This window comes from Meles meles, chromosome 9 (assembly GCF_922984935.1).
Source record: "Meles meles chromosome 9, mMelMel3.1 paternal haplotype, whole genome shotgun sequence".
In the NCBI taxonomy this organism is placed as follows: Eukaryota; Metazoa; Chordata; class Mammalia; order Carnivora; family Mustelidae; genus Meles; species Meles meles.
In genome coordinates this window covers 41,399,467-41,413,114 of record NC_060074.1, presented here as the reverse complement: position 1 = coordinate 41,413,114, position 13,648 = coordinate 41,399,467, and the positions used below count along the sequence as shown (strand labels likewise).

General features: G+C 46.7%; 1 protein-coding gene across 14 annotated transcripts in view; it reads right to left on the bottom strand.

The window, feature by feature from the left end:
- SAG (S-antigen visual arrestin) overlaps window positions 1–13,648 on the bottom strand; it is a 38,707-nt gene that overhangs the window by 19,933 nt on the left and 5,126 nt on the right. For all 14 annotated transcript variants that reach the window (XM_046019918.1, XM_046019916.1, XM_046019922.1 and 11 more), the window contains 3 exons: window positions 6,642–6,776; window positions 2,317–2,377; window positions 99–143 (listed from right to left, as the gene is read on the bottom strand). In XM_046019918.1, coding sequence (XP_045875874.1) covers window positions 99–143; window positions 2,317–2,377; window positions 6,642–6,716 — 181 coding nt within the window. In that variant the 5' untranslated portion in view covers window positions 6,717–6,776. The remainder of the gene's footprint in view (window positions 1–98; window positions 144–2,316; window positions 2,378–6,641; window positions 6,777–13,648) is intronic.

The following is a 13,648-nucleotide window of genomic DNA, read 5'->3' as shown; positions in this document are numbered from 1 at the left end:
AGTGATGGATGTGCGAGAGGGCACCAGCTGCTTCCCGGCTCCTCCTCCCCAGAGTCCCGACCAGACCTGTTCCTAGGAGGACAAGAAACCCGGCTCACCTTTCTTTCCCTTCACAAGCTCGGGATCCACCAACACGACACCATCTAAACCAAAAGGGAGAGAGCAATGAGGGCGGAGAAGAGGAAAGAGACCAGAGGACTTCTTTATACATTTATCTATGGTTTTTGTTTTGAAGGAGGTTCCACGCCCAGTGTGGAGCCGGAAGCAGGGCTGGAATCACCACCCCGAGATCAAGACCTGAGCTGAGATCAAGTCAAGATCCTTAACCGACTGAACCACCCAGGTGCCCCTCTCTGTAGTTTTTAATTGCACAAGTAATCCATGTTCATTATAGGAAAATTAGAAAGGGAAAGGTAAGCAAAGAATAAAACAAAGTCACCCAAATATCCACCACTCAGACATCCCCATTGTTAAGACACCGGTGCAGAATTTTTTTACTAGATGTATATGCACTGATAAGGATGTTTTACTAAAAAATGAGATCCCAATATACGTACAGTTCAGTTAACTGCTTTTCTCATACAACTATAAATTGCGAACACCTATTCTTACACAAAGACACACATAATATGTACTCATCATTTTAATGGCCACACATGGCTTCACTGAATGGACATACATAAGTTATTTAATTAACCCCCTCTAGTTACGGCATTTATTTCCAGTTTCCCTCATTATCATGAACAGGGTGATGAACATCCTTACAGATAGATTTTTGTATCCATCAACAGTAGAAGTGGATTTGGCTTTTGATAACATACTGCCAGATGACCTTCCAGAAAGTACTCTGCTGAGGGACATTCTCACCCTCAAGTGCCTAGAAATGCCAGGTTTTTTACACCCTCTCTTTATTAAGATAGCTATTGTAGTTGAAATCATTACAGATTCGCAGGAAGTTGCAAAGATAGTACAGAGAAGTCTGGTGCATCTTTCATTCAGTTTCTCCCGGTGGTTACATCTTAGATAACTGTAGTACCATATCGAAACCAGGAAGCTGGCTGACATGGGGTACACTGTATGTGCAGGTCCAAGTCATTTTATCTCATGTGGCGGTTGACGGTTCCCTCACCAGAGAGCTCTCTCTCTCTCTGGTCATGCCCTCCCCCAACCACCCAGCTTCAGCACTGCCTCCTCCACGCTCCCTCCCAGCAACTACTGATCAGTTTACCATTGCCATTATTTCATCATCCCTAGATTACCATCTAAGTGAAATCGTACAGCATTGTGGCCTTTTGAGATCGGCTCTTCCCACTCAGCATAATGCAGGGTCTTGAGAGCCATACGCTGTTGTGTGTTATCAGTGGCTCGTTCTTTTTTATTTCCGAATAGGATTTCACGGTATGGATGTGCCACTGCCCGTTTCAACTGATTCACCTATTGAGAGACGTTTGGGCTCCTTCCAGTTTGGAGTGATCACAAATAAAGTTGTCATAAACGATCGCACACAGGATTTTGTGTAGATGTGAGTTTTCAGGGCTCTGGATGAGGGCCCGGGAATGCAACTGCTGGGTCAGATGGGAAGTGTGTGTTTGATTTTTAAAGGAACTGCCAAACTCTTCCAGAGTACGTGTTCCCTTTTACATTCCCGCCAGCAATGTATGAGTGATCTGGTTTCTCAACATCCTCACCACCTTTTGGTGTTGTCACTATTTTTCATTTTAGCCATTCTGATAGGGGTATAATGAAATTCCAGTCCATTGTGGTTTAATTTGCATTTCCCTAATGGCCAATGATGTTGACCATTTTTCCATGGGCTTCTTTGCCATTCATATATCTTCCATATATCTTCTTCAATGAACTGCTTTTAGGGTTTTTGTGCATTTTCTTTCTTTTTTTTTAAATTTTTTTAAAAATTAGATCACAAGTAGGCAGAGAGGCAGGCAGAGAGAGGAGGAAGCAGGCTCCCTACTGAGCAGAGAGCCTGATGCGGGGCTCCATCCCAGCACCCTGGGATCATGACCCTAGCTGAAGGCAGAGACTTTAACCCACTGAGCCACCCAGGCGCCCCTTGGTGCATTTTCTAGTTGGATTTTACTTTCTTATTGCTGACTTTCTTTGTATATTCTAGAAACGAGTTCTTTGTCTCCCACACCCCCGGAAATTGTTTCCAATCAGCCAGTGGCTACCTCTCTGATGTGTTAATTTGCATTTCTTTGATCAGATTATCAGCAAAGCCCATTTGAAAAAATACAAAAGGAGCTGTTGTCTGATGGGTTTAAGCGTTAAAACTTAAATCTTACTCCAAACTCAACTTACCCACAGGTTCTACTTGATCAATATGGTCTATATAGTCTCTCTTCCCCAAGTAGATGGTCACCTGTAGGAAGAACAGATGCAGATTCTAAGTGGCCAAAGAACACTAGCGCATTCGTGTTAAAAATCAGCAACAACCAAAAAAAAACCCCTCAAAATCCCCAAACCTGGCAACAACTGATACATTTTGATTACTCTTTTTTTTTTTTAAAGATTTTATTTATTTATTTGACAGAGAGAGAGAGAAAGAGACAGCAAGAGAAGGAACACAAGCAGGGGGAGTGGGAGAGGGAGAAGCCCATTGCAGGGCTAATCCCAGGACCCTGAGATCATGACCTTATTAACGACTAAGCCATGAAGGCACTCCACATCTTGATTAGTCTTGAGAAGACTTCCTGCCTGGCTCTGCCGCTTGCCCATTCCCTCCTCTCTTCCCGCTTGGCTGTGGGCAGACTATGGATTACAGGCAAGTTGGACTCTCTCCTCGGTCCCATAAATTGGCTCCAAGGAAGTCTTCCCACCCCTTTGAATGGTTCCTGTTCTCCCACGTTTTCCCACCAATGTCAGGTCTGACATTAACCAGGTGACCTTGTTGAATTCACTAGTAATACTTCAGTGGAAAGTTATACTTATGCAAATGAGGCTCATCCCAATGTTTAAGCCTCTCATTTCCGGCTGTGAATGAAAGGTTTCCCCTCCTCATTAGAAGTACATCTGTGGTTTGTCTCCCTCCCAATCCCATCTTGTTTCATTTATTCTTCACCATAAATGACTCTTAATCTCACAAAACAAACTGCGGGTTGCTGGGGGGAGGTGGGATTGGGAGAGGGGGAGCGGGCTATGGACATTGGGGAGGGGAGGCGAACCATAAGAGACTATGGACTCTGAAAAACAACCTGAGGGTTTTGAAGGGTCAGGGGTGGGAGGTTGGGGGAACAGGTGGTGGGTAATGGGGAGGGCACGTTTTGCATGGAGCACTGGGTGTTGTGCAAAAAGAATGAATACTGTTACGCTGAAAAAATAAATAAAATGGAAAAAAAAAAAAAAAGAAGTACATCTGAACTGAGCATAGAGGCAGGAGCTCCAGAGTCCCTGAAATCCTACCAGGTGAGCTGTTGGACAGGTACACCTGAACCCATGCTCTGAGCAGGAGGGGCAGGGGGGTTGGGGGCAAAGACCGCTGTTTCAGTCCTCTTCCTGTCTGCTGTGTGTGCTTTGCAGTGAAGGTCTCTGCCAACCCCCTTTGTGGGAGAGCATGGGTCGCATTCACCATCACTCACCACTCTAAACGACAGGACTGTGAGTGCCTTGATTGTGGGAATTCTTTCATCGTTCAGCCATCAAGTTTCTACTACAGTACCTGGTGCACAACAGGATTCTAATTCACATTTGTTAAGGGCACCAATGAGTGAGTCCGTGCACTCTGCCTAGCACCCTTCTTCCCTAAGCCTCTTAAATTTGTATTCTTATGTCCGTGAACTCCCAGAATCATTTCTGTTGGCAATCAATCATCTCCTATTTCCACCCCCTTGTATCAGACATCCTGGAGTGAATCCCTATACCTTCACTTTGTAGGACTGATGTTGAAGCACCCCAAGGACTACCTAGGCAGGTGGCTGGGAAGGAGGTAGGTGTTGGATGGTATGAGGATGTTTTCTGGACAAAACCAAAAAATCAGTGTATACAAAGCCCAGAATGCCTCTGGAACCAATGGCCACCAAATGGGAGTGCAGGCTGATGCCAGAAAGGGTCTTACAGGCCCAACCTTAAAGACTCTAGGAAGATATTAAAGCATTTTTTAAAGATTTTATTTATTTATGAGAGAGAGAGCACGGGGAGGGGCAGAGGGAGAGGGAGAAGCAGGCTCCCAGCTCAGCTGGGAGCCCGACGAAAGGCTCAGTCCCAGGACCCCAGGATCATGACCTCAGCCAAAGGCAGGTGCTTAACCAACTGAGCCCCCCAGGCGCCCCCAATGTTGAAGCATTTTGAGCAGCATGAAAGGCCTGCAGCTAAACAACAGAGTATTTATCATGTCCCAAGTGCCAAGCTCAGCACCGACTACGTTATTTCACTGAATCCCCACAACTACTCTGTGAGATAGGAAATAGCCCCATTTTATGGAGGAGATGACGGCAGCAAAGTGGAGAATGAATGGACAAGGAGGAAGTTAGTTAGTAATTTGACTGAGGTTGGGAGTAGGGAAGACTGAAGGTAGGTAGAGAGAGTGTGTTTTCTTCTTTTTCAAGCTTTAGCTGTGGAGGAAGAGGAACTGGAAAGGCAATAGGGTCAAGGGGAGTTTGCTGGTTGCTGTCTTTAAGACGCATGAGGTCCATACTTGCTGGTTGCTGTCTTTAAGACGCATGAGGTCCGTACTTGTTTGTATGTTCAGGCAAAGAACTGGGATGGAGGGAGAGGCTGATGATGGAGAATTCTAGGGAGGAGATGGCCCCTGAGACCCAGGTGTAAATAACATGAACCTCAGCTGGGAGCAAAGGCATGTCTTCTGCTGCAACTGGAAGGGGAGGGAAGGCAAGGGGCAAGAGCAAGAAGAGAAATGGGGCTGAACGATGTGGAACTGCGGCCCACCGGCTGCTTGTTCAACAAGCAAACCAAGCGCCCTTCTTCCTGGATGCAAGTTGCCAATTATATTGAGGGTTTTACTATCCCCCATGGGGTCCCAAGCTAAGAGGAGGCCAGCCCTGGAGGATGGTTCTTGATGGGCCTGATCATCCAGGACTGGTTTAGGGTGGGCATGAGACCCATTTTTGACCAATGAGATATGAGAGAAGTCTGCTGGAGGGCTTTTGGGAAAATATTTTCCCACTCTGAAGAAGAGATACCGGGAAGCAAGAACCTCTTCCTTCTTCGGGAAGGAAGTGAGGGTGAGATGCCTGGAGCTAGGCAGCCATCTTGCCACCAGCAGGAGGATGAAGATCACAGAAGAGGGCAGAGTGGAGAGAATCACTGAGAAATGGGCCCAGGGCTCCTGGTGCACCATGCCTAGAGCCATACAGAGGCTGCAATTGGAATAGTCCTAATATGTGAGACATTAACAGAAGGATTTTCCCCCCATATACAACAATTCTAAATTTCTTGGTTCAAAGGTTGTGCATAGATATGAGGGGAAGAAAAGTGGGAAAATGACAGGGCCCGGCAGGAGTGGTTCTCTCTTCTGCCAGAAGTCAAAACAAAGTGTGTTGGGAAGATGCAAAGTTGGGAGAGAGTTTGGGGAATGGTTGAAGGGTCCTCAAATCATCACCCCAAAGTGGAGTTCCTTAGCTGGGAGCAGAAAGGGCAGAGAATGCCTGGTGCAAACCTATATCTCTTGTGTTGCACTATGAAAATCAGAGAGTTTCATCTGGGCTTTTGGCTTAACATTTGAGAAACCCAAAAGGAAAAATCCAAAGTTCAGGTTTATAAAGCACAGAAAATAGAGCATATTTAGGCCGTCTATTGTGCCCTGATGGAGTCAAGAGTGGCGTCATCTCTGCCAAGCACACAAGCTGCCTGGATATGGGTAGCCATGTTCCCTTACCCAGTGGCCCTGAGCCAAGTGAGGACTGAAGGCATGGTGGCTGGGGTAGGCACACAGAGGACAGAGCTGCCTTGGTCCTGCACTGGGGCTTTCCCCCGGGGCAGGCGGCAAGATGACAAAAGACCAGATGAGTTACTATTGACGAAACAGTGTTTGAAGGGGCGCCTGGGTGGCTCAGTGGATTAAGCCTCTGCCTTCAGCTCGGGTCATGATCTCGGGGTCCTGGGATCAAGCCCCGCATTGGGCTCTCTGCTCGGCAGGGAGTCTGCTTCTCCCTCTCTTTCTCTCTCTGCCTGCCTCTCTGCCTACTTGTGATCTCTGTCAAATAAATAAATAAAATCTTTAAAAAAAAAAAAACAGTGTTTGAAATGTCAAGTCATTGGTTCAAGGGTAGCTAGGAAAAGAAGTAAAATTGGAAGCAAGGGGGTGGGGGCTGAGAGACGAGGAGAAAATTAAGGGTCTCAGGGTTAGGTTCTTTAGGAGACTGAAAAGAAGTTATACATGTTCAATTCATTCATTCAATTATGTCTCATTGATCATTCATTGCAAAATAGAGACAGAACACAGACACAGAGCTTCCCTCAACCTCTCAGGATTCTGGTGTTGATTGTGTCTCTTTCTTTCTTTCTTTCTTTCTTTCTTTTTTTAAAGTAATGTCTACACCCAACGTGGGGCTTGAACTCATGAGATCGGGAGCTGCATGCTCAGCCAGGTGCCCTGGGTCTATTCTCAAGAAAGATCCTTTAAAAAAAATTTTTCCCCCCATCACGCCACTCATTTCTGTACCACTTACCGACTTGTCCCTGGAGACTTTCTTGAAAATCACGTGGTTTGGCTCAGACTTGCTGCCCTTCGCGCTGGCTGCCATGGTCCCTGTTGCTGGCAGCTGGCTTCTTCCACCTCGGGGTGTGCGCCTGGTGTCCGTGGGCTGCGGAGAGGTAAAATGATGCTGCGAATGCACTCAAGAACATTCTGGGTACAAAACCTGCTCATGAGATGCTGCACGCCCTGGAGACATTTCCTTATATCTGCTTAAGTATCATTGTTTGATGAAATAAAGCTTTTGTCTTGTGTGTATGACACAGGGTAGGGGGTGCTTTTTTCCAAACATGTGTTTTCTTTTTCTCCATAAGCCTCAAACATTTCTTAGTAAACCTCAGCTAGAAGGTTTGCCTTCCTGACTAGCCTTTAGTATTGGCACACTTTGCCAGGTTGGAATCAAAATTCTATCATGACGATGTCCCATGGTAATTAGAATAGGAGAGATTCCCGAAAACCACAACATAACCACTTAGCAAATATCATTTTGAAAATGTGTTAAATCCCCAGGAGTCCTGTCCTGGTCTCCCACCACTCCCCAGCGTGACACACAGTGGAAAGGCCCTCTTAGCTGTCTGGACCTCAGCGCACCCTGAGTCTCATTAACAAGCAAAGTCTGTGAAACCACATGGAAAGGGTGAAAATGAGACAGACTGACCACAGGAAAACACCGGTGGTCCTGCCCCTTGCTCTCCCTGTGCCTGCCCTGGGGGTCTGAGAAGCTTTGGACCAGGGGCCTTCATGTACCTTGTTCAGCCAGCCAGATGGGCCCAGGAGGCGAGGCGAGGGGCTCCGTCCCTGTGGGGAGAGCGGCCGGCCCCTGCTCTATGTAACCAGATGACCCTGCCGAGGCCCCTGGCTTGACGTGCGTGGGGGAATTTGTAGGGAACCTGGAGAGGGGGCCCACACCTGCGTCTCAATGTCTAGAAGCCAAATCCCATTTAAGGAGCAGAGTGGAAATGGGATTAGCGTTGAGACGGGTGAACTGGTGGTTTCAGCAGTTCTAGGCATTAGGCAAAGGCCTCTAGTCTCCTTCCAGAGGGGCTCACAGATGTAGGAGCTCCAGTGGGGAAGGAGTGGTGGGAGGGACGAGAGCTAAAGAAAAGCTACTTTCTATCCTAACCCTCTTTGTGTTCTGGAAATAGACTGATTATCCCTTCACTCCCAGTATCACCAGGACAGGGGATTTTCAAGTGCTCAACAGACTTGATTAAACTCAGCAGGCTGCCAATGCAACCTTGGGGGTGGGGATAGAAACGAAAAGGTCAGGGGGAAATGTCAAGCTCGAGATGAACCCTGGTCTTGTAGAAGCCAAACCCATGTGGGAAACAAAGACCAGAGGAAATGTAGATAAAATTAACCGTCCTTATAACCTGCAGCCACTGACAAATACTTGAGGCGGGCAGGGTAGAACGGTCCTCCAGGAAGCTCCTTAATGCCTTGCTGGAGAGAAAAACCACCTTCGCTTGACAATAGTCAGGCCTCCAGTATCCTGTAAGTCTTCTCCAGCATCTGAAAATCCTTTCAGAAGTTCCCTTTGTCTTTACGTCCCCCACCCCCAAAGTGTATAATAAGTTGTTCCTCACAATCCCAGGCCAGCAGCTCTTTCTGCCCACGGGTCCTGTCCCCATACTTCAATAAAATCATCTTTTGGCACCAAAAGCGTCTCAAGAATTCTTTCCTGGCCATCGGCTCCGGACCCCAACAAAACTACTCCAAAAACACATCAGAACTGGAGGTTCTTCTCCTCCACCCCACGCCCTATTGATTATGGAGATGAGTCTTGTCAGATCTGCCCCCTCCCTGCACCCCGCCTACCCAGTGTCTCTGGAATCTGACCACATCATCCCATCCCCAGAGCCGTCTCCTGCGTCCACAGCACCCGCTTTGCTTTCCTGGACCATAACGTCGCCTGCTGTCGGACTCCATCCATCTTCAGCCGCCAGGCCCTTCTGCACGTGGAAAAAGGCCCTTCCGAGCCCTGATCCGTTCCTCTACCTAGTGTCTCCCACTGCTCTGAGAGAGGACGCGGGCAGTTGCTTTCCACGCTGTCCTGCACCGCGTTCCCCCTGCTCCCCCATACTGTTCTTTTTGCCTAGAACAATCCTCTCCTCTCTCCAAGTTCCTGACTCCTTTCACGCTTCAGATGCTGGAAGAGAGGAGTCCCATCCTCAGGGGAGACTTTCCCAACCTCCCTCCCAGGCTGGGTTGGAGGCACAGTCGCCTTTGACAACTGAGTGGGAAATTATTTCATGGTCTCTCTTCCCTTACTTGACTCTAGGCTCCAGGAGGGCAGGGGCCCATCCCGTTGTTTCCCTCACCATTGCATTCAACAGCTGCTTCCGAGAACATTCAGGGAATAAACAGATGGGACACTGTGGCCATTAACACATTCACATATTGAACTTGACGTGGTGTCTGAGAATGAAGCAAGTCTAAGCAGAAAGCTTGTTCTAACATTCGAAATGCTAGCATGTGTGGAAACTTCCAGTGGCTTCCTCCTGCCTGGACAATGCCTGTGAGGCCCTCCAAGAGTTGATCCCTTGTTACCTCTAACCCTCTTTCTTTTCTTTCTTTCTTTCTTTTTTTTAAAAAAAGATTTTATTTATTTGACAGAGAGAGTGAGAGAGCACAAGCAGGCAGAGCAGCAGAGGGAGAGGGAGAAGCATGCTGCCCACAGAGCAGGGAGCCCAATGCAGAGCTCGATCCCAGAACCCTGGGATCATGACCTGAGCGGAAGGCAGTGGCTTAACCAACTGAGCCCCCAGGCATCTTTGTCCCTTTAAAAAAAAAAAAAAAAAAATGCAGGGCTTGAACCCACAACCGTGAGCTCAAGACCTGAGCTTAGCGGACTGAGCCACCCAGGCACCCCTGACCTTAGTTCTCACTACTCACCCATTTTGCTCCAAGCCACCTTCCTCTTTGCTTTTCTTCAAACCTGCCTCAAGGCCTTTGCACTTAACTGTTTCCCCTTCTGGACCATTCTTCCCACAGAGAGCCACTTGGTTTGTTTCCTTAGTTCCTCTGGGTCTTTGCTTCAGTGTGACCCCATTCACCTGGTCCCTATTGTGCGGTCTATCACACGCCAAAACTTGTGGTCTCCTCTGCATTATTTTTCTCCATTGTCCTCATCACGGCCTCACATGCAGGAGAACCTGTGTATCTTGTTTCCTGTCTGTCCTTCATCCCATCGTCACTAACACATAAGCGCCGGGAATGCAGAGAACCCTGACTTTATGCACTTATCCCATCTCCAGAAGAGGGATCTCATTATACTTAAAGCACATGGATGAGTCACTGGATTGCAACAGTGTGATAGCTGGCAATAGCTAAAATTGAGAAACAGGATTTTTAATTTCTAAGGGAGAAAACTTTTTTTTTAAACAGAGAAATGCCAGCCACTAAATGCAAAAGGAATGATGGAAGTAGAAAAACATACTTTGACAAACTCTAAGTGGATTAATCATGACTTCTGATTTGCTCTATTTTTTTAAGTTTGTTTATTTATTTACATAATCTCCAGGCCCAATGTGGGGCTCAAACTCACAACCCTGAGATCAAGAGTCACATGCTCTTCTGATTGAGTCAGCCAGGTGCCCCCTATTTTCTGCCTTTCTGATGCAGTGACATCCTGGGCTCTGCGGACTCTGGAGACTGCCCCTCCCAGGGCTACCCCTTTCCCCAGAGACTGCAAACAGCTACCTTTCATATGCAAACTAACCAATCGGGAGCTCAGACTCCACCGCAGTAGCCTTGGTTCCTCTTGGGACAGGCTCCCACGCAGGGCCACTACTGCCTTACCCTAATCATCCCCAGACTAGGATTCAGCCAACCGGAGAGAGCCCGTCATCACAGAGCCTGATGAAGTTATTCAAACTTTTCAATCCTAAACCCACTTATCTTGCCTCACCAGTTCTTCCCCATGGAAACCATAAGAAAATCTGGCCCATGTTTTCCCCCTCCATCCCTCTGCCTCCTGTCCAAACCTGGTGCTTCCCCCAGGTGGCCCTGTGTGGCACAGGCTGCCTGCTCCTGTTTCAAGAACAGTAACAAATTACCTTTTCAGTGGCCATTGTTTCCTGATCTGTTGGTCTTATCATTCCTGAATGATAGTAAAACTAACATACTGATGAAATGATCGACTCCAAAAAAGATTCTTTATTGGAGTCAAAACCATCAGGTGAAGAGTTGGTGGAGAGGAATGGCTGTCCCTATTAGCACCAAAGTGATGGCAAATGGATCCTGGGCTCACCACGAGGTGCAAGCCTGGCCTGCACAACAGGGGACCAGGCAAGGCCACGGTCAATCTTAGCATCCACAATAGTGAACGGGAATCCATTAAGCATTTCAACATCACTTCCAGTTTATGGGAAATGCAGGGAATAGAGGAACAAGCTAGAAGACACCACAAGAGAGTTACCCGATGAATAGAGAAGTAGCTGGTGTCTTTCATAAGCTGATGTCACAGAAAAGGGAGGTATTTGATTAAAAGACACTCAAGGTACTCAACATCCAGATGTAATGTGTGATCCCAGACTGGATCTCCAATTTGAAAAATAAGATCTACAGGACATTTGGGTCCATTGGGAAAATCTGTATATGGTTTAGGTGACATGTAAAATAGAAATATCTGGAATTGGAAGGTAGAGATTGTGACCACACAACAGTCATAGGATGGCCTGTGTAATATGACCATACCCTGCAAACACATACACTCTGTGTGTATACACACACACACACAAACACACACACGCATTATATGCATAATCTGCAGGGATACATACTAAGGAGCTAACTGGTCTCTGTATGGTGGGTATGTCAGGTTTCACCTTTTTTTTCCTTGTCTGTGATTTAAAATTTTTCTCCAATAATCATTTACTTCTCCTAAAGCAGAAAGGTTAAAAGATAACTGTTATAAATTTAAAAGAGTATCTGCTTTTCCCCTTAAAAACTCGCCAACAAGAGGAAGACAAATGACCAGGGTGTTTCTTTCCGTGTCCCTGTCTGAGGGGCTGCAGCATCTAGGACCCACTTGAAACTGTGGCTGCTCTTGGGACACTCATTTTCACACAGTTTTGTTAACACCAGGTCACTGGGAGGGTGCAGACTGATGGATTTCAGTCACTGACCCACCAGTTCCCGGCAGGTGGGATTGGGCTGGATATTGGACATCATTCTTTTTGGAAATGTAGTCTCTGGTAGTCATTCCCAGCCTCTGGTCTGTGATGAATTTATTTCTGCTTGGCAGAAAACTGAGGAAAACAAGGGCACTGTTGTAAGCTTTGTCACGGAGCCAAATGTCTTCACTGTAAAGGACTGTCCTCCTTTTTTTTTTTTTTAAAGATTTTATTTATTTATTTGACAGAGAGAGAGATCACAAGTAGGCAGAGAGGCAGGCAGAGAGAGAGGAGGAAGCAGGCTCCCTGCGGAGCAGAGAGCCCGATGTGGGGCTCGATCCCAGGACCCTGAGATCATGACCTGAGCCGAAGGCAGCGGCTTAATCCACTGAGCCACCCAGGCGCCCCAACTGTCCTCCTTTTTTCTAAGGTTATAAAGTCCTCAATTTTTGGATATTAAAATGTCCTTTCTCTCTTTCGTTATTGAGGTACCCTTTACATACATGCAAAGTTGCCCATTTTAAAGTGCAGTTTGATGAGTTTTACTAGGACTATGGTTAAGGCAGAACACTTCCATACCCCCAAAAGTTCCCTGGGCCCCTATTTTAGTCATTTCCTCCATCAACCCCCCAATTTCGAGCCACCACTGATCTGCCCCTCCCATGAGTTTTGCATTCTCCATAATCTATCGTGAAGTTCAGAATATAGAGAAAAGTTGGAATAATACAATAAACACCCACATAGTCCTCTGTGAGATTTGACAATGAACACTTCAGTGCATGTGCTCACCTATTGCTTTTTCCTTTTGAAGCATTTGAAAGTAAATTGCAGACATCATGACACTTTACTCATAAATATTTCAGGATGCAGCCACTGAGCGTAAGGACAAAATGTCCTTTCTTTTATAACATAAAGATGAGAGTAGATGGCAGTTTAGAAAAAAATCCCTACTTGGCCAAAATAAAAAGTTGTCAGCCTTTCCCTAGAGTTATTTTGGAAATTGACAGCCCTATGAATGCAAAGTCTGGGAACCACTGGCGACAGCAATGCTTGCTTCTATCAAGTCGATGTCCAGTGAGATAAAGCTCCAAGTCCCACGCTTCACCTCCAGGTACCAAACGCAGTGCCAGCCAGCTTGCAGGGGCGGCAGGGTGGGGATGTTCAGCTTAAGAGGCTTATGGGCTTCAGGGGCAGGTTATCGTCTTAGGGCTTTATTAGGGCACATGCATGAAGAAAACTGGTATATCCTGCTAAACATCAACTATAAAATGAAAATCTTGTGTCCTCATTGCCTTGGTTTCCCTGAAGCAGAGAGCCCCAGAAAAGACTGGGGCAACTCTATTTACAGAGTGCCAGAGAATCAGAACTTTTAAAAGCCACCTTAATTCCAACATGGACCTCTTGGGCAGCTGGCCTAAGGAGTAGAGGGTGGTTGTAGGTTGGGCTGGCTTACAGTATCTGAAATCATAAATGGGATCCTGGGGGTTCTCAAGTTGGGCAGAAGCTTTAAAAAAGAATATCATCCAAGGGATCCTGGGTGGCTCAGTCGGTTAAGCATCTGACTCTTGATCTCAGCCCAGGTCTTGAACTCAGTATTGTGAGTTCAAGCCCTGCAGCTCTGAGGCTCATGCCCAATGTGGAGCCTACTTTAAAAAAAAAAAAAAAAAAGTAAATAAAAAATAAAAAGAATGTAGTCCACACACCACCCCTTGTTTGGCTCTCCTCCACAACATGCACAATAAGAAGTTGTTGAATGCTTCCGGGGATGGGGAAATCATTACCACCTTTCTTTGAAACAGTGTGACATATAAGAAAATTCTTTGTTAGGAAGGACTCAGCTTCCCTTCTACTTCCCTCCAAGGCT